At 36.9% G+C, this 20,776-nt stretch overlaps 4 protein-coding genes and 1 long non-coding RNA gene across 10 annotated transcripts; 2 read left to right on the top strand and 3 right to left on the bottom strand.

The window, feature by feature from the left end:
• The first annotated feature begins 2,881 nt into the window (after positions 1-2,881).
• On the top strand, positions 2,882-3,621 carry LOC111448753. The gene is made up of 2 exons (XR_002711476.1): positions 2,882-2,992; positions 3,100-3,621. It is a non-coding gene; the product is annotated as an uncharacterized LOC111448753 (long non-coding RNA).
• Positions 3,622-7,371: 3,750 nt separating this feature from the next.
• LOC111448115 lies at positions 7,372-8,861 on the top strand. The gene is made up of 3 exons (XM_023087534.1): positions 7,372-7,763; positions 8,251-8,433; positions 8,540-8,861. The coding sequence occupies exons 1-3, from the start codon at positions 7,509-7,511 to the stop codon at positions 8,696-8,698; spliced, it is 597 nt and encodes a 198-aa protein (XP_022943302.1). The 5' UTR covers positions 7,372-7,508; the 3' UTR covers positions 8,699-8,861.
• A 611-nt stretch (positions 8,862-9,472) lies between these two features.
• Positions 9,473-16,006, bottom strand: LOC111449082 (transcription factor E2FB-like). Its single transcript, XM_023088931.1, has 14 exons — positions 15,487-16,006; positions 12,806-12,995; positions 12,552-12,611; positions 12,380-12,465; positions 12,218-12,306; positions 12,062-12,116; positions 11,651-11,703; positions 11,516-11,566; positions 11,379-11,427; positions 11,210-11,275; positions 11,051-11,127; positions 10,634-10,859; positions 10,067-10,133; positions 9,473-9,965 (listed from the first exon to the last, which is right to left on the bottom strand). Exons 1-14 carry the CDS (start codon positions 15,670-15,672, stop codon positions 9,829-9,831), a joined length of 1,392 nt encoding a protein of 463 aa, XP_022944699.1. The 5' UTR covers positions 15,673-16,006; the 3' UTR covers positions 9,473-9,828.
• A 685-nt stretch (positions 16,007-16,691) lies between these two features.
• Positions 16,692-19,048, bottom strand: LOC111448136. Of its 6 annotated transcripts, none has more exons than XR_002711369.1 (2): positions 18,867-19,042; positions 16,692-17,186 (listed from the first exon to the last, which is right to left on the bottom strand). XR_002711369.1 is itself a non-coding variant. In XM_023087574.1 (2 exons), the coding sequence occupies exon 2, from the start codon at positions 17,147-17,149 to the stop codon at positions 16,913-16,915; it is 237 nt and encodes a 78-aa protein (XP_022943342.1). In that variant the 5' UTR covers positions 17,150-17,167; positions 18,674-18,859; the 3' UTR covers positions 16,692-16,912. The 6 variants fall into 6 exon arrangements, 2 of the variants coding, with proteins under 2 accessions (XP_022943342.1, XP_022943341.1); XR_002711368.1 differs by having other exon boundaries at positions 16,692-17,181; positions 18,867-19,020; XR_002711366.1 differs by having other exon boundaries at positions 16,692-17,167; positions 18,867-18,974.
• Positions 19,049-19,205: 157 nt separating this feature from the next.
• Positions 19,206-20,031, bottom strand: LOC111448735 (NDR1/HIN1-like protein 1). Its single transcript, XM_023088452.1, has one exon. The coding sequence runs from the start codon at positions 20,010-20,012 to the stop codon at positions 19,377-19,379; it is 636 nt and encodes a 211-aa protein (XP_022944220.1). The 5' UTR covers positions 20,013-20,031; the 3' UTR covers positions 19,206-19,376.
• Between the last annotated feature and the right edge of the window lie 745 nt (positions 20,032-20,776).

The following is a 20,776-nucleotide window of genomic DNA, read 5'->3' on the forward strand; positions in this document are numbered from 1 at the left end:
TTTTTTTTTTTTTTTTTTTTTTTTTTTTTTTTTTTTAAATTTCATCTTTTAACTGTTTAAGATGAATTTATGTCTTATTATTCTTTTTATCAAATGTCTACTCACTAAATGTTTTGAGAAAACTAATATGTGAATTGAACTGGGTATGTTTTTTTGGGTGCCAATTGTTAGTAGAATATCTTTCTTAAGGGATCCATCACCTATGCAACCGAGTCATTTGGTGTCGGGTAAGTTAATCTACCTCATGTCATATAAAATGGATTATGTTCAATTTTATAGGTCGGAATATCTGATAGTTCAAGTAATTAGCCTATCATATTATTTACGAAAAGCTGGAAATTTGGTATTAAGGAGGGAATGTTTGCCTCATCAAGTGACTAAAGTTATTTGTTGTACCTAATTCGTGCCATTTTTCTATAGTTCGGGTAGGCAATTAACTCGTTTTACTAAGTTATACTATTATTTATTTATTTATTATTATTATTATTTTTTATGGTGTATAAGCGGGAGTCTTGGAATATTTTACCCCAACTGATCGCAAATTAGGTAATTATCACATATTTTTCATTAAGTTGTTCATAAATATGCATGAGGTCTTATAACTGATTTTTCAATGTACCTAACAAATGTATGCATGAACATCATATTCATCGAATAGTATAAGATGTAACGCATATAACACCGTATAAATAATTTGGAGACAAGAAATTAAAAGTGCCGAAGTTGGTCAACCGTTAAATAAAGTTGGGTAGGGAAAATTGTTTTAGGATTTATATTAATGGTGGGCATAGAAATCCTCGAACAAAGATTTTCATTTTCCTAAAACAAAGATTTATATTAATGTGGGGCTTTGGAGGCGATACCAAACTCCAATTTTGTTGCTGTGGAGTATGGACTACCATCACATTATTGATTTTTCCGAAATACAATGTCAGTCAACGTGACACCCACTGACCTACCCATCACTTAGTTTTTTTTTTTTTTTTCTTTCGCTAAATTAGTGCGTCTTTAAAGCCACCTCTAGCTTAGATTCATCCGTTATCCTATTCAACACTATTATTGATTAGAATATGTCACGCCTCAATTTCAACAACACAATTATTTGTCACACTTTATATCTACTTATTCTCATAGAATCAAACATTCTAAGTCTCAACCACTATACTTATTTGTACTAGACATAATATATTGGTTCCTAACCGATGTAAAATTTTGAAATCTGTCTTACCTATTATTATTTTTCTTTTAAAAATATTGAAAGAAAATGGTTCGTTTGAAACTAATTAAGAAAATATAATTTTATACAACAACGGAATGACAAGACATGGACCATACGAAGAACGATTGAGTTTAAATTTTAGACTATAAAAGAAATAAGGAGATTGGACCACCATGCATATTTAATCTTAAAGTCTTCGCAAGTTAAGCTATTCACGTCCTTATGTCGGCTAAATTCAAGTTATTTATATATATATATATGAATAAAAATAGAAAGTAATAATTAAATGCAAGAAACAATTAGATGAGAATTATGAGAGGAGCGTAATTAATAATTTTATGGAGAGTAGAAAGTATGAATAATTAATTGCTACTTCAACCACCCACCACCCACCATAGCAAATATGATATAGCATACATTTGGATACGGTTCATAAAAACGTATCCAATTATTCACAATATTCCCCTCTTCTATCTTACCCCTTCAATAATTTAATCCACCTCTTTCACTCTCTCCTATAAATTCAATATTTTTACTATTTAATTAAAATTATATATTTTAATTAGTCGAGGAAAATAAAAATAAAAATAAAGAGAATAATAATAATAACAACAACATTGTTCTCCTACCCTATAAGAGTCACTACTTCTCTCAATAATTTTAAGTCAGGTAAAAAATAATGTTAAATATATTTGGATAAATAAATTCATTGTTTTTACAAAAATAAGAAAATAACATTTATTTGTGCACAGTAAACTGAACAGTGAAGGGATAATTACTAATGCTTCGGATATCATCATCTTACGTGATTTTTTTTATTAAAAAAAAAAAAAACTACATAAAATTTATATCATGATTTAAGAAAAACGTCACATTACATTATTTTTGTTATTGATTTGAATAAATTGATTTGAGACTGGGACCAGTCATTATAATTAGGGTTTAAACGGTAATTATTGAGAGGTTCCCATACCTTCTAAGGAATGCTTCCTTTCACATTCTATGAGATCTCATAATAGTCCACTTAAAATTGGAAGGTTTGGGTCTTAAAAGACACAAAGTTGACTAAAGATTTGAATATGGACAGAGGAAGATTAAAAATTAATAGTTGTAACAGCACAAGCTTACCTCTATTAGATATTGTCTGCTCTTCTGACGTGCTTACCTCTATTAGATATTGTCTGCTCTTCTGACATATTAGTATTGTCGTCAGTCTCATAGTTTTAAAATGCATCTACTATGGAGAGGTTTTCACGTCCTTCTAAAGAGTGTTTCGTTCCACTCTCAACTAATATGGGGTCTCACAATAGTCCACTTAAAATTAGAACATTCGAGTCTTAACCGACACAAAGTTGACTAAAGATTTAGAAGATCGAAAAAAAAAAATAGAAAGAGACAAAACACAATGTAGAGAGGTAGGGAAGATTGTTGTGTTGTTGCAATCTGAAGAGGGAATAGGGTTAGGACATTGATATTGAAAGAGGGTTGTCTATGGTTATATAATTGAACATCAATAATAATAATAATAATAATAATAATAATAATAATAATAATAATAACAATAATAATGTGGTGAATGAATTAATTTCCAAGGGCCCCTCCCTTATTCTTCTTCTTATTATTCTTATTATTATTATTATTTAGTTAGGTTTGAATTCCCATATAATACCCTCACCCCTCCTATCAAACCTCACTCAGTCGGTCAGTCACCCACAATTTCATCCTTCCTTTCTTCATTCTCCAAGCTCCAATTTCCCTTACAAACCAAACTTGGTAACCCTCTCTCACAGTCACACTGCGTAACCCTCTCTGATAAACTCATGTTCATTTGTTTTTGTTTGTTTGTTTGTTTGTTTTTTTTTTTTTGCACGACTTTGAAGAGGACGATGAGCAAGAGGTCGAGAAGTAGCGAGCCAAAGGTCGAGTTGAGAGTGAACCTGAACCGGTTGCCATCGCCAGCGACGTCGTCTTTGTCGGGGTCGGGGTCGTCATCGGACATATCGGTGGAGAATTCGTGCTTGGGGTGGGAGGGGGGCGTGGAAGAAGAGATAATAACAAGATCCATGATGCTGGTGGGATGTCCGGGGTGCTTCATGTATGTGATGTTGACCGAGAAGAGCTCCCAATGCCCCAAATGCCACAACAACGTCTTCCTTGATTTCTTCAAGCACCAGCAGCAGCAGCAGCAGCATCATGCCTAGCCAACCCACACCGCCATTATTATCAATAATATCAACCCTTTCTCATCATCATTTTCTATGTTCTTCGCTTTTTTTTCTAATTTTTTTTTTTTATAACATCATGAATCCTAGGCTTAACTTTCTGAATCCTCTGTTTCTCCTCCATACGTTGTTGCCCTGTGGTTGCTATCACTAATTAACATGTGCATCTTTTTCTGTGTCCTTTTTATCTCACTCTATCACTATGGATCCCTACACAATAATCCTAACTTTTTCCTACACAAATTACTGCAACAATCTCGATATATATATATATATATATATATATATATATATATATATATATATATATATATATACTTGCAATACCAAAATAGGTATCAATAAAAAAATGGGTTAGTTTAGTTTGTGATATTTTTGTTAGAAATTATGGATCTACGCAATGGTATGATATTGTAAAGTCGAAAAGTCTTATACCAATGAAGATAGTATTCCTCACTTATAAACTCGGATCTTCCACGAAATTAACTCAAATGGGACTTAATTTTAATACTCATTATCTTTCTCTAAACTAACTCAAAGTTCTGGAAGAGAAAGCAATGTTGTTGTTTCTGCCATTTTTTTTTTCCTGTCGCCTTCTGCTACACCGTTAAATTCTGACCTCTGCTTCCTTTTCTTTTCTTGTAATTCACAAATATTATATTTATGGATATGTACAAATTTCCACTTTTGCTTCTACTAACCAACTTTTTCTTATTTTATTCTTTCATATTATTTTAAATTATTATTTACGAGTACGTGTAAAAAGTTAGGTGTCGTTGAACACAGCTGTTTGTGGAAAACATTCATACTATTTATTGTATAATATTACTACGTTTGTTTTAATTGAAACTGCTTGAGTTTCTTCAAATGAAAACCCTGATGGGGTGGAGGAGTATTTATGATATAAACTAATCAAATTATTCATAAAATAATTGCATGGAAACTTTATTCTAGCAGACGCATTTTAAAACTATGAGGTTAACGACGATACGTAACGAGCTAAAACGAACAATATCTAGTAGCGGTGGGCTTGGAGTGTTACAATGATATCCTAGCTAGCTTGCCGTCTTTGCTTCTTTTGTACAAAATATCATAATCGATTGTACCTTAGACATATCTCTAGATCCGTCTAGCTGCATTCTAAATTAGGCTTCTTTGGACTTTGCTTGTACTGACTAATGACACCAAATTTTTAAATTCTTTGGTTGATCCATATAGATCTCCGTGTCTAACTCTCCATGCAAAAAAAACAAAAAAAAAAAAATTTCATATATCACAAGTGGAGGAGGAACCTATATGAGAACCATAATATCCATATGCCATGTTATTGAGAGAACCTTGAACTATAGTCTGAGCCTTGTATCTCTCTATTAATCCATATGAGAGACACATCATTTCTTAAACTCACTTGCTAGAGATGAGTTTGATATCTAGTTTCAAAGTTTGATTTTGTTCGAAGGCTATAATTTCTTCCTCCTTTGCCTATTGTCAAGCAGTATTTTGTGATGCTTCTTCGTGCGTCATTCACTCTTTAACTTCATTCGCGGAAGAAAATCAACAAATCCACATAGAGTTGGATTCGAAGACTAGTACCCGCTACAAGACCCAAGAACAGGCACGACCTGGACTACCGACCCGATCTTACGCCCTATCAACGTCTGTCGCATGTCGCGTAGAGAAAATGACGAGAAAAATCCACATGCTTCAGGGACCGAACCCACATTGTCGATGTCGAAGGAGCAAGTCAGTGGGCGACACGTGTCAAGTGCCCCAGTGCGACTTCTTTACACCCGGGGCGTGGTACACGCAAGCGAACCCCCTCTGAGTGCGTGAGGTTCCCTTTTACCCTGATTTGACTCCTGTTCGACTATTTTTCGTCCCTATTTTGATACGGACTTAAATTTAATATGATTGAGGACCTACCAGCAAACTTTCAAGAAAATTTGGGTTCCCAACTAACGAAAAAGCGAGCTTTGAAGGGTACGCTGCATTCTTGGTAAGTAATCACTTGAATTTTAGGCAAGTGATACTTGTAGGGATTGCTAGGACAAGCTAGCATGCGAGCATAATGTACCTTAGGTGGCTAAAATATGTATGATTAGAACATAGAATGAATAATTTGGACATTATTACACGTACATGATAAAACTACGAAATTGACCTTGAAACGAGAGAATTGAAAAAAATGTCTAATTTAATGTCTTCTTTTGTGGTATGGAGGAAGAGATATTGTGATATGTGCTCAGGTGATTGATGGACGTTATCTCCCTGTTGAGCTTGTGATTGTTTGATTGTGTATGATTTATGTTATGGTTTTCATGCATAAGAGCCAGACGCCGAGCAGTTTGCTAGCGAGGACATTGGGCTCCCAATTGTGAGATCCCACTTTGCTTGGAGAGGAAACCAAACATTCGTGAAAACCTCTTTCTCTCATGGACACGTTTTAAAACTTTAAGAGGAAGCAAGAGAGTAAAAACCCAAAGAGGACAATATCTGCTACCGGTGGGTATATGCATCTTCGAATGTTTGATCTTGTTGAGCTAGCCATATATTTTAACCGGTCTGCATAAATTTATAAACATTAATTCTAAAATAATTATAATTATTATTGGGCTTTTAACTTTGTGCGAATTGGGCTTTTGGGCTTTACACCGATTGGGCTTTAACGTTGTACGGATTGGGCTTTTAACTTGTTCCTATTGGGCTTCTAACTTTGTGTGGATTGGGCTTTTGGGCTTTTAACTTTCTGCGTATTGGGCTTTTAACTTTTTGCGGTATGGGCTTTCGGGCTTTTAATTTGTGCGGATTGAGCTTTTTAACTTTTACGGATTGGGCTTTGGGCTTTTTTAACTTTGTACGGATGGGGCTTTTAAACTTGTACGTATTGGGCTTTTAACTTTGTGCGTATTGGGCTTTTAAATTTTTGCGGATTGGGCTTTTGGGCTTTTAACTTGTAGGGATTGAGCTTTTAACTTTTTACGGATTGGGCTTTTAACTTTTTGCGGATTGAGTTTTTAGGCTTTTAACTTTGTGCGTATTGGGCTTTTAACTTTTTGCGGAATTGGCTTTTGGGCTTTTAACTTGTGCGTATTGGGCTTTTAACTTTTTACGGATTGGGCTTTTGGGTTTTTAACGTTGTACGGATTGGGCTTTTAATTTGTTCGTATTGGGCTATTAACTTTGTCTGGATTGGGCGTTTGGGCTATTAACTTTGTGCGTATTGGGCTTTTAACTTTTTGCGGATTGGGCTTTTAACTTTGTTTGGATTGGGCTTTCACTTGTTCGTATTGGGCTTCTAATCTGCGGATTGGGCTTTTGGGCTTTAAACTTGTTCGGACTGGGCTTTTAACTTTTTGCGGATTGGGCTTTTGGGCTTTTAACTTTGTACGGATTTGGCTTTTAATTTGTTCGTATTCGGCTTTGAACTTTGTGTGGATTGGGCTTTTGGGCTTTTAACTTTGTGCGTATTGGGCTTTTAACTTTTTGCGGATTCGGCTTTCGGGCTTTTAACTTTTTGCAGATTGGGCTTTTGGTCTTTTGGGCTTTTAACTTTGTACGGACTGGACTTTTAAACTTGTTCGTATTGGGCTTTTAACTTTGAGTGGATTGGGGTTTTGGGCTGTTGACTTTGTTTTATTGGGCTTTTGACTTGTACGTATTGGGCTTTTAACTTCGTGTGGTTGGGCTTTTGGGTTTTTAACTTGTGCGTATTGGGCTTGTAACTTTGTGCGGATTGGGCTTTTAATTTTTTCTGGATTGGGCTTATGGGTTTTAACTTGTGCGGATTGGGATTTGAACTTTTTTCGGATTGGGGCTTTGAGCTTTTTGCGTATTGGTCTTTTGGGCCTTTAACTTTATGCGGATTGGGCTTTTAAACTTTTTCTGTTTGGAACTGTGTGAAGAAGAATGGTGGTGACGAAAGACGATTGAGGTTGAAGCAAATATCTGGCTTACAACGCTTCACATAAAATTCTGTCTCTCTTTGATTTCGTGGGATTCTCGTTTCCCATCCTCCGAATTCAGAGGGCATGCCTCATAACTAGATTCCGACCTCTGATTTTCTGATAATGGCGACTGCTCCTTCTCCAATTTGCTTTTCATCTTCTTTCATTTCCTCTCCTGCTTCCTTTCCCGACACAAATTTCAGATTTCCCTTTAGTTCTTCTGTTCGACCTCCGAAATTCAATCCCAAAAGGCTCAGGGTTCAAGCCCTTAAAGAGAAAACCGGCGAAATTGAACGCCCATCTCCATCTCAATCTCCGTCTTCCTCTTCAGCAGATGAAGTTACCAAGAAGTATGGACTTGAAGCTGGTCTCTGGAAGGTACCATTCTCCTCGTTCCTTTTCCTCTATCAATCTGCTATGAACTTGAACGGAAGATAGAAGTTAGAAGACTGATAGCGTACATTTCAATTACGGATTTACCTTAGAAAGAATATTTTGCAGTCTATTCATTCCTGATTGTTGTTGTGGCAAACAATAACATATTGATTTTCTGTTTCAATTGTTCATATTATGTTCAGCCAAAAAGTTCAATGGACTAGAACATAATTTTTGGTGATAATGTATGTACTTGCTATCAATACCTCCTCACGATTTGAAAGTAGTAAAAAGAAGAAAGCAAATTAAATCCAATCAGAAGGTCCGTAGGATTTTCAATATACCGTGACAAATAGTTTCTTAACATATTGATTTTCTGTCTCAATTGTTCATATCTCTGCCTTGCATACTGCTAAGATCAATGCCAAAGAATAATGGCTGGTTATCCTTTCCTAGTAACAGCAAATGAGAAATTCATGTTGGTATGCAGATATTTAGCTCAAAGGAGGAGGGTGAAGGAAAAGACAAATCAAAGGGGGATCAGGCAAAGGAGCTGCTTGCAAAATATGGAGGTGCATATTTAGCCACCTCCATAACTCTATCCCTGATCTCTTTCGCTGTGTGTTACGCGCTCATCAGTGCCGGTGTCGACGTTCAAGCTCTTCTGCAGAAGGTAATGGCATTTAGGAAGGGTTCCCGAGTTCGTTTGATCTTGATCTTGATCAAATATGTTTCACAAAGGGAGATTGGTTTTGTTTGTAACACTTGAAAATTTGCAGGTAGGAATTTCGGTCGATGGGAATGGAGAGAAAGTTGGAACGTTTGCATTGGCATATGCAGCGCATAAAGCAACTTCTCCAATAAGGTTTCCTCCAACGGTGGCCCTTACTTCAGTGGTTGCAACTTGGATTGGGAAGAAAGTAGAGGAAGAGAATTAGCATAACTCTCAGTATTAGTCATTTGTTAGAGTTTTATCTAAGATATTATTTTATTTGATAGTGTATATTCAGCTAAATCCCATATAGATTGCATACTAAATCCCATACAGATGGGCGTTTGATTTCGAAGTTAATAAAATGGTTAAAGAGTCTCAATTTCTTATACATAGGAAAGTGGAATTTCGTGTGTAGAGGTGAAATCCAAAGATCTACGAAGGAACTTCAAAAGCAAAGGTAGCTTGACCGTCCCTACCCACCCTGGATGCGAAAGTAGGGGAGCACATTGTTGTGTATAGAGCCTACCAGCTTATTCAATTGTTATTATAGTAAAACTATATATACTCTTCTCATTCTCTACCGTCATTAATATCTCATTCTCCACCGTCATCGATATAAATTTTTAACTAATATTCTCTTGCATGTTAAATTTTTAATTAATATTCTCTTGCATGTTCTCTCTCTTATTCTTTTGTGCATTGTTGTAGAGTCTCACCCCTTAAATATCCTAGTAGTTATTGTGCAATCCTAACACAATATGAAAAGTTTGATGCAATCCTAACACAATACGAAAAGTTTGATGATCTATTAAATACATTCTTTTAAGTTTAGAAACCTATTTGGCACTAATGGTGTAATTTAACCGATTTAAAATCAGCCATTTCTCGAACTTCAGAAATTAAACGAACCATTTAAATGTACGTATATCTAGACCCCAGGAACTACTAAGAATATAATTCAACTGGGGGGTGGAGGGTGGGGTTACAGCTTTGCACGTGAGACGCAAATTGAACTGAACTAAACTTGGCTTAAAATGAATGTACTACACATGCTATTCTTATCTGGAAACAAAGAATTGTACAATGCAGAAATGACTATTTTATTTACTACATATTTTTGGCACTAAACTGTACACCAGAGCCCTTCCCATCAGCAGTTTCCTCTAGCTTTTTGGGTAGAGATGCTTCTCCAGGAATTATCATGGAGGGAGGCTGGTCCAAATCTGAGATAATCGGTTCCAATCCTCCCGGTTCTAAGTAAGGATCACAGGGATCATACATCCATCATTCAAGTTCTTGCACGACCGTAGCATTTATCATCAAGATTTATCTAGACAGATACCCTTTACAGTTTCAGCTGCTAGAAGGATTAGCAGAAGAAGGCATATCAGGTGCATTATTGGGAAGTGGATTCTGGGTTTCGGGGGTGCTGTCATTGGCAATACTGTAATCTTCATGAAATGTACCCAAATCATTCCACTCAACGCCAGCTACATGAAGAGTCAAGGTGTGTATGCAGTATCACTTTGATATTACAAAGGGGAAAACTCAAACTACTATGAAGGCGGATAGATTTAAATTGTGAGGATACGTTCAGTTCTCCACATGTCAGTGATACTAACATCAGCATCAGACAAGAGCCAGTAATCAGCATCACTCTGAATAAGAAACAAAGATATCAGATGCTTGCAAACATTTATTCTGTCCTAATACATCCTTAATTTACATAAACTGTATAATGAACTCAAAACATTTTCCCCTCGGATGAATAATGGGTGACTATTGACAAATACAGCTCTCTGACCATCGAAGGTTTCATAACTAAACTACCCTTCCCCATCTGAAATGCTTCATTTCATTATTTTGTCCTCCGACAATTTTATGGAAAAACTAACTTGTTGCAAGTGTTATTAATTCCTTTTTTTTTTTATACAGATTGCATCTTCTAGAATCTAGGCTCACTCCAACGGATAGAACAATGTTCATGCTCTCATGCATGAAGCCCTCCAAAACGAAACCAACCATTTCTTAGAAACTAACGTGATGCTTCTGCCTTTATTTTCTCCGTATCCCAATCAACCAATTATTGTTTTTAAGTAAGGTGTATTAGTCCCCCTGATCCTTCCCCCAATCCTTAATTTTGAAAAATTAGACTTACATCTACAACGGAGGGAACAATTTTCATAATTCCACCCACGAAGTCCTGCGAAGCATTTAGATCGGAGCACATTCTGTGTACATCTTGTTCCCGCGTTTCAATTTCCTTTCCCCTGGTATCCTCTGTTCCTATCGTCGTTGCAGGTGCTTCATTAAAGCCTGAACTTGACGGCAAGCTTGGCGGCACTTCCACTCCATTTATCTCCTCAAACTTTTCTTCAAACTGACTACAAAATGGAAATTCATATCACAGTTTTAGGAGTAGTAGGAAAAGGAGGATACTGATAGTAGGAAAAGGGGATATTGTGAACACTGGGCAGTTCCAATTCCCAGCCTATTCATTAATATGGCCATAGATAGTGGTTGTGTTTCAGTACAAAGCCAAACATTCCTCAACAACCAAAAAATAAGACGTTACCTAACAAGGTAAACATCAATGGGTCCCATGGTGCTTCTGAGGACTATCCTGTACCTCCTTTGGGGGTAGTCAACAGCCTGACATATGATAGGAGAAGTGATTGGAACATATAATATGTGAATAGGTACCTTTTACATCAAGCCTTTACAATTAAATTACCTCATCAGGATCTGGAACTTCTAAAGTGGTTCCATGGGGAGCTTTAATGGCTATGAGAGTTTCATTCTAGTAGATGCAAAATATAGACACAATAATTAGAAATGGAACGACATTTCTATATTTGTAAATCAAAATTTATTGCAATCAACTCCATATATGATAAACTAACCTGGAAACAGGGCAAACCCTTGATGTCTTCCTCGGTTACAAAAAGCCACCTAACAATTAAATAAAGAATAAGCTTTAAATTCTACGTTTAAAAGAAAAAACAACAATGTAGAGGTGAATCTAGGTGAAAACTATTGCCTTTGGTTGTTCTCATCTTCACTGAGGTCCCTTAATCTTTCCTGCATCTCTCTGCAATTATTAAAAGCCTTGGAATAACAATAGGGGAACACAAATTTTCATTCAAAGACTGAACAAAGGATTCAGTTAAACAACCTTATTTGTTCGTCTAATCCACGCTCCTCCATGGAAAGGTTCTCTACTTCAGCCTGCACATGTAACTATGGTTAAAGCTAAATCTGGTAGCTTGAAATTAAAATGTGCAAGCATTTGCAAACAAAGATTTCACCAAAGAGAAACTTACCAACGTCAAGAATAATATTGAGATAGAATGTGAACTAAAGGGCATAAACGAACATAATAGAATATTTTTCGATAAGAGTACCTATTCACATATAATATCTTGCAGATTTCAGGCTAGCATTCCACCCAACAAACACAATTTTGTTGGTTTCAATAGAGTACAAGTTTGTTCGCATTGAGGTCAAATAGTAACAGCAATCTTAAACAGCAACAATCGTAAGTAACTAAAATGGACATAGTCAAAATGCCCTGTTTTTTGCATACCTGTAGACCAGCATAATTGTCATCGACATCCCCTGACCTTGAGACGTCAAGCCCCCTAATCAATCAATTACCCAAGTAATAAGTAGCATAACAAGAAAGGAATACTAACGAATAATAAACCGTGAAACTCCAAAGAATGTATGTAATAGTACATACTTCCACTGAATTCTGTTCTTAAGCTTCTTTTCTATGAGACCAATTCCTTCGAGGACATTTGTTATATCATATATTCGTCTTTTTTGTACCTATAAAAGCATAAAAATGTCAACTAATTGAACTTCACAATAGAAGCCTATAATCTTCTAGAAGCATAGTAACCTCCAACGTGTCAGCTGCTTTATTGAGATCAAGAATACCATCTTCCGCTTGTTTGATCAGGTTAATAAACTTCTTTGTTAAGAGACCTAGATGAAAGTCACTAAAATTAGGAACATGAGCTGGTAGGAAATATAAGACAGCTACAACAAAGTCATCAGAAGTAACAAGCTACCAAGAGAACTATCATAACGGCATGGACCAGCTGGAGTAAGATTGTTGGCAGAAGGTGAACCTGAAACTCGGAACATTTTTTCCATTAATGTATTATAACTTTGTGAAAGAAAGAGTGGAAGAAATTGATTTTTTTTTCTCTAATTTACCAATGATGCAATTTCTTTAGCAAAAGAAGTTCTTTGAGAAGGTATTTTACATATGGCAATTTTAACTTAAAACCAAGGGTACCAACATGTATGATATACAACTTACCAACGTTTGACATGGGAGTCTGTGGCCCCGATCTACTGCATTTAGTAAGCCTTGATTTGTTTCCCTTTCCTCCTTTCACAGATACAGGTGTTTGATGGGGACTGTTAGCTACCTCAGAAAATCTAGGACCAGCTGCTCTATCGGTTGAGTCAGCTTCATAATCTGCTACCTCACTCTTCCGCTTCAATTGCTGGTAAAGAGGATCCAAGATTTCAAATAAGCATGGCAAAATATGCAATATACAGTATTGTACGTAAACTGAGAAGGAAAGTTAATGCAAGAAAATGATTAATATCAGAGAGCTTTAATAATAAAGAAAATAGAGACAAAAAATAAACACCGACCATAAGTCTAGAAAACTTTGTCCTGAAATATAAATCAGATAGAACTAATTCTCAGTTGCTCCATTAACACTTGTCCGATGCAAATTGTTATACTATTAACCCTAAAGTAATTCCAATCCTAAGCAAGTCATCTAGAAAGAAGATTAATATCTGTTGCATCCATGGAACCCAAAGCATGTGAGGTCTTATCAAGCAGCGGCACAACTTTGTTTAGTTGCAAGCTTCAAGAACCAATGGTTCCTTTGCTTGTAGGTTGCAGCACATCCTTCCAACCAAAGCAAAAGAAAGCCTTTCAAACATCCAAATATTTTGATAAAAGCAATTTTAAACTGATGTAAAGCAAGGGAACAAAAAATTTACTGAAGGTTTTAGTTCGAGTAGTCTAAAAGGAGGCTTTCAACAAATGAAATCCAAAGACCCACCAAGCGCTATTTAAACCTTGAGAATGTCTCCTCTCAAACCCTCAAATGGCTAAGAAAGCATGGGAAGAAAAGATCTTAGACTTGTCTCTGACTGGATGTTCAACAAACAATAAAATCTTTAACAATGTATGGGAGGATCATTTGTCGCTGAGCTCAAGAATTATTATTTTGGTTATGCTGAGTGTACCGATTTTTTAAATTAAAACATATAGATGAGAAGGATCAGGGTTGAGGCATGCAAAAGTCCTCCAATGGCCATCACTTGACCAACCTTTCCACATAAGAAATTTGTATAAATACCCCAAAATATCGTAATATCAAAACTACCGCAATTTACAACAATAATGAACACTGAAAGATGCTATCCCATAATTATCATTAAACCTGTTAATACTGATCTAGTTTTCTATTTTTTAAGTAAATGACAAACGTTTATAAAAGTTGGATTGCCATCAGTACATAAAGGGTATATTTGAGAACAATGTTTTAAAAGATGGAACCATTCAAAGAAAAAAACAATAAACCTCAAATGAAAAAAAAAACCTAGTTCAGTAAAAATAAACAAATAAAATAAAAGTAAATAAGACATTGCCCGTCCTTCCTCTATTATAGTGTAGTATGAAATATCCTACCATATAAATTATGCAAATCACTGGCATTCCACAAGTGTCTAGAATCTTGATTATGAAATCAAGATAACAAGTATGGAAAATATTTTTGATAGACTACACCATCAGGGGTACAAGAGTCTAGGTTATTCAAACAATGCATAATAGCAGTTCAATTAAGTTTTCAGAATAATCATTATAAAACTTATGATAGTAGCCTAAGAATACAAAAATTAATGACCACAGATGATCAGTAGATGCAGCCCTTAAAAGAATTGGATGGCACCTACAACCGAGGAAAATGGAATGTATTTCTTGCTGGCCCTTTTTACCACTGAACCACAATTATTTAGATGATATCCGAGGTTGAATATATAACTCACAATAGTACTGCACGACTTGATCAAGTCATCTAATACCGTTATGATGTCATCCCTTGAGATAGTTACTTCCAGTATTGTTTGTTCATATCCAGCATCGGTGATGTACTATAATCATAATTGAGAACTTGCTATTGAAGAAACACATCCTTTACTAGATTTAGCATATTTTCTTTAAAAAATAATTATGAAATAAATCTCACAAGTATCATCTATTTGCATCAAGGTTCTAACACTGTGGCAACAAACTTGTCGCTTGCCTATATAGGAAGAGGTGGGGGGTATCGTCCATCTTGGCAGCCTCTAGTATTGGTTGACAATAGTAAATCCTTCAAGCTCATAGATACAAACGGTGCATCATCTACCAATCTAGATACAGGACGAAAGCAATCTATTACCCTTGCATTTAAACTAATCAACGTACCCAATGACCAAAAGGACCAAATACAATGCAGTGAAAAGTAGTTCGCTCAGTGAAAATTAAGAAGTTCTGAGAGAGAACGAGTTATAGTAATCAACAAATGCACTGGTTGAGAATGCAGGGAGACTGAGATACTCAATACACTTTTCTAGATACAGCAGAAAGATACGAATTAAAGGTGATAACAGCATAATTCATCTAATTCAGTCACACAAAACACCCTGGAAAAAAAAAGTAACCGAAATTGAGCTAAAATTCAAGGTCTTCTCGGTGCAGTATTCGAAGGGCACAGTCTCAATCTCATTATGACCAAATCACTGAAACTAACTATTTTCACTAATCTCAGCTAATTCAATTGGTGAGATCCGCTTAAAACCTACTAACCGAATAATTTTCTATTTTACACTAGAATCACAAACACAAGGGTCCAAAAATACTACTCAGTGAGGAGAACGACAAGTAATCAACGAAATATGCGTGTAAAAAATCAGCAGAAGCAAACTCACCGGAGATCTGACTACGATGGCGTCAGCTTCTTGATCGGCGAGTCGAGGGTCCGGGGCGAAGCGGTGATAGTCCCCAGGAGATGCAAATGGCGGTTTCATAGAAGAGAAGGGGAGCTGGCGCTTAAGAGAGTGCATGATCTGCTCAGGAAGGTGTCCAGAGGAGTTAGGAGCTCGAGAACCCGACATGGAAGAGCCTCAAAGAGAAGGGCGAGCAGAGATCGAGTAACCTCTTGGTGTGCTGCGGATTTGGGTACGAAGGTCAGAGAAAGAGAGCAAAAATGGAGGGAGTTTGGGGTTTTAGGTGCAATTGGGGAAATTGATAGAAATAGAAGAGGAACGGAATTGGAAGAAGAAGAAGAAGAAGAAGAAGAAGAAGAAGAAGAAGATCTGCGTGTTTGGATTCTGAGAAAATGGAGAAAAGCGGGAGAGATTCAGAAAGAAAATGAGAGCAGAAAACGAGGGAAGGTTGAAAGGGAGGGAACTTGGTTCGGATATAGATGTGGAGGGAAGGAAGCGCTTATTAAAAAAAAACGAATAAAACAAATAAAACAAATAAATTTATATATATATATATTTAATATTTCAATATGTCTTTTTTATAAATGCAAAAGGAATTAAACCCAAAAACGCCAACTTACCCAAGATTAATTAAAGTCATCAAGGTTGTTTTCATCGATTATCTCTTAATTCCAATTAATTAACTAATTTTATATTAAAAATGGATTAATTAACCAAAACTGCACGGGGGTTGGCATTTGCGAATTATGCATAAAGCGAGGGGTATTGCATAAATATGCCCAAATCTAAGTGGACTTCCTTCAAGTTAAAAAAAAAAAAAAAACGTTCGAATCGGCGATGCGCGCCTTTTGTTGGCAAATTGAGTGGCGATTATTTGGCGCGTAAGCCGTCCCCATCACCTAATAAACTCGTTGCATTCCACTCTCATTTCACCGTCACTACACGCCGACGTTTGCTCAACAAACTTGGGCTCTGGATAATGGTCTTTTAACAGGCCCAAATTTTAAATGGGCTTTTCCGCTTTACGTCTGGTCCATGAAGGAATCCACGTCGTTATTCCCAAATATAGAATAACTTTTTGTTTCTTTTTGAATAATTAATTTATTCATTTCATTTTTACCTTTTAAAAAAATTCTTTTAAAAATATTCCCAAAGAAAATTTACTAATAAAGAACGTGATTTTCAAGTGCAGCAAAATCTTGAAAGTTCATCCATGGAGATAAGTATGGCATTACAAACATCAGTCTGATGTGAAAGTTGGGCTACCACACAGTTTTATTCCATAATTCCTCGTTATCAGACATTGCTAACCGGCAACTGTTTGATATAAACAGAATTACCTCAAATGGCAAATGGCAGAAGATACACAAAACTTGACATTGGTACACTTTCAAGTTGCAAGAGAAGGCTATTTCAGTAACCGTGCGAGATCAGGATCGTCTAAACTCACGTCCAACCATCCGTTCAAGCGCATGAACTCTATGTAGTGATCGGGAGGCTTCACAGCACGAGGGTTTCTTGGGGTGAAGCCATGAATCCTCTCGAGATCCCGTGCGAGCCACCTAATATATGCTTGGTCCAAAGGAGGCACTATCTTCAACATTTCATCCCTTCCTCCTGATTGCTTCGCGGGTTTGTTTCCCATGTAGGCTTACCAGAGAAGCTGAAAACCAAAAACTTATCTCAAGGCATAAACCAAAGACAATTAGGAAATAACCAAGAAGCTAAGAGACTAATTAAATTCTCAAAACAAAGGTTTTTACATGTTCATATGATAAAGGCTCTTCATACTTTATTAAGTTGTGCACACTAATGACGGTTGGATCAAAAGAACTTCAAATTTGACAGTAAGCATCTGAACAAGCAATTAAGTGTGAAGTTCCAGATACATACTAATACGCTGGCACAGATGAACATTAACAACAAACATGAAAGGCTTGTACAGTTGTGTGTAAAGAAAAAGAAGGATTGGGCAGCTCAGATCTAAAACACTTGAAATTCGAAGTTGTCGGTGATTTTTGTAAGAGAAAAGTATTATACAGAAAAACCAACAGCATCAGAAGATTTTACCTATCAAGCTAACATAACATACAAAGACAATCATAAACAAGGGAGTAAAGAAACGAAATGAACTCATGAACGGTGCGGAGTCGAGAACATCTCAATTCAAGAGATGGTCAGATGGAAAACAGCCAATTATCAAGAAAAGGACAATGTCTACACTACATTTCAACAATTGTCAAACAAACATGTAATTAGCCACCGGAGATCTCATGATGTGAGATCTCAAGTCGGTTAGAGAGGGGAACAAAGTATTCCTTATGAGGGTGTGGAAACTTCTTCCTAACAGACGCATTTTAAAATCGTGAGGCTGACGGCGATACGTAACAGGCCAAAGCGGACAATATCTGTTAGCGTTGGGCTTGGACTATTACAAATGATATTAGAGCCAGATACCAAGCGGTGTGACAGCGAGGATGCTGGCTCCCAAGGGGGTGGATTGTGAGACCTCATATTGGTTAGAGAGGGGAATGAAGCATTCCTTATAAGGGTGTAGAAACCTCTTCCTAACATATGCGTTTTAAAATCGTGAGGCTAAGGGTGATACGTAGCGAGCTAAAGTGGACAATATCTGCTAGGGATGAGCTATATCAGGAGCAGCCTGCCTTCCAGTGCATGACTTCACAGATATGAACCACAAGAAAAGCAGATTCAGAGTATAAATTAAATCCAGAAAAGTGTGTTGGAGGGGAGTGATAGGCCACAGGGAGCATTGAGTAGCCAAACACCCTCTGGCTAACCCTGATTTCAAATATGCAAATAGCTTAAATTCAGACAGCCTCGCAAAGAAAACGAACGAAATGATAACATCTCCCAAATCCAACCAGGAAGAATCGAATTCCCCAATGTTGCAACCAATCGAACTTCCTAAAGCCCTAATCCAATGCCATACAATCTCATCGCTACATATAAACTATGATTGGCACAAAATTATGAATCCATGCATATCAAATTCCTTTCAAATCTAATTAATCAAACCAAAAACTGGATTTCCAACAACAAGCAACGAAGCACGAGAAAACAGTTGAATTAGAGTAAAATTCTCCTAGAAAGCGCTAGATTCTGACTGGAAAGAGAAAGAAAAGAGAAGGCATAAAGTAAATGATACTCGATACTTGAATATTTCTTGCAGATAACACAGACGGTGGTTAGTCGTAAATGGGCGTATGGATTCTTTTCTTCGCCATTTGAATATTCTCGACAGCAAGAAAAGAGAACAAAGAATCTGGAAACTGTGGTACACCTAAAAGAAAACAACGAAAAACCACCACGAGGAGGAAGGAAGAAGATTCAGTACTCACCTTAGCCGTAGCTCGATTGGCGGTGTGCAAAGTGACGAGAATGGACGTCGCACGGTGCCAATTCTACGGTGCGCATTTTTATCCGTCGAATTGGAAGACAAGCGCAAGTGAAAAGACAATTTCGCCCTTCTTCTTTATGTCATTTTATTCCTTTTCTTTTTCTAAATTAAAAAAAAAAAAATAGATGTCTCTCACTTATACCATAAGAGCTTTGTTCTTTGGTGCACCCAAATAATCTTTTATCATGGGAGATAATTATGTTTTATTTGATATCATGTAAGTATGATATTGTTCATTTTGAGTATATATTTGGATGACGGTCTTATATCAAGATAGACATGGTTGATAACATGGTGTCAAGACGATGATTATATTAATATCGGAGAGCTTCCTCTCTATTAACTTTCACAAAAGATAGATCTTTTCTTGAAAACTTAATTTTAAAAGAAAAAAAATAGTAAACTAAGGATAGGGATAATAAGATAAAAAAGGTTGAATGAATTAAGGTGATCAGACTTCAACGTTGCAGCTTTGGACAATCTGGAACTTCATGGCAGAACCCACAGCGATGGCGTGGTCAGGGTTCCTAAATTTAATAAACGCGGGACAGTTAACGTTCAAATGGTACCTCCCGGAAATCCACGTGCCAACCTTCCACTTCACCTGCCCGTCTATTTTCACATTGAACAACACCGCCCCAACGTTCTGGTCCTGCTGCAAGGACAAGGCCGCGTCAGGGGCCACGGGGACGGCATCGCCACTAAGGAAAGGGGACCAAACCACGACGTCTCTGTGGCCTTGGTATGTGGAGGGGAGGAGAGTCGGAAGAGTGAGCTGCTGGCCACGGTATGCGCCATAGACATCCATGGTGACGTAATAAATGCCGATGCGGTCGTTGGGGTTGTGGGAAGAGATGGTGACTTGCATGCTGAGGGACAAGAGATTTGGGGAGGATGAGGCGTTGAGGCCGAAAACGGTGACGTCTTGGAGGATGAAATTGGGCTTTGTGGGGCGGAGGACGGCCCATACGATGAAGATGACAATGCCCAGGATGATGATTAAGGTCAGGACAACGATGCCGAGGCGGCGGAGGAATTGGTGGTAGTCCTCGTCGTGGTGGGCGCTTTCCTTGTCCTTGGCGCTCATATTGGTGAAATGGTAATAATAATGTGCAAGTAAAGCTGGTAAAAGAGGGGTATTTATAAGAAGAGAAGGGGTGTGTGAAGTAAAGTGGGAGCACAAGAGACGAAGAAAAGGGTATATTCAATATGCAGTTGGGGTTTGGGATTGGTGGATATGGAAGTATATGCTTGTTCGTGGGTCCAAAATGCGTTGCCTTATCTCCCAACAAAAGTTGCCTATATTCTAAATTATTCCATCACTACCCACTACGATCAACTATTAGTGTAACAGCTCAAACACGTTTACTTTGACCCGTTATATATCGTCGTCAGCCTCACGGTTTTAAAATGTCACATTAGGGAGAGGTTCAAACATTCCCTTTTCCAACCGACGTGGGATTTCAAAGGCCACCTCCCTAGAGCACCGTGTTAGAGACCCTTATAAATAATGGTTCGTTCTCCTCCCAAACCAACGTGAGATCTCAATTTTATCGATTTCAATTTTATCTTTTGATGATTATGAAACATATTTTCCGAAAATAGGGTGTTACTAGATATTTGTATAAAAATTTTATGAAAATGAGAAGAAGATATTGGAAGAATCGTAAATAAGAGTAACCGGAAGACAACAAGTGGAATAAAGTAAAGTGGTACAAAAAAGATGACAACTCTTCACCGTCAAATAGATTCCAAATAAAGCAGAAAAAGGAGACGAAAACAATCTTAACGATCATATTATGTATTTATGTTGTTAACCCATGAAAATTAGAGAAAAATACATAGTAACTT

This window comes from Cucurbita moschata, unplaced genomic scaffold (assembly GCF_002738365.1).
Source record: "Cucurbita moschata cultivar Rifu unplaced genomic scaffold, Cmos_1.0 Cmo_Scf00010, whole genome shotgun sequence".
In the NCBI taxonomy this organism is placed as follows: Eukaryota; Viridiplantae; Streptophyta; class Magnoliopsida; order Cucurbitales; family Cucurbitaceae; genus Cucurbita; species Cucurbita moschata.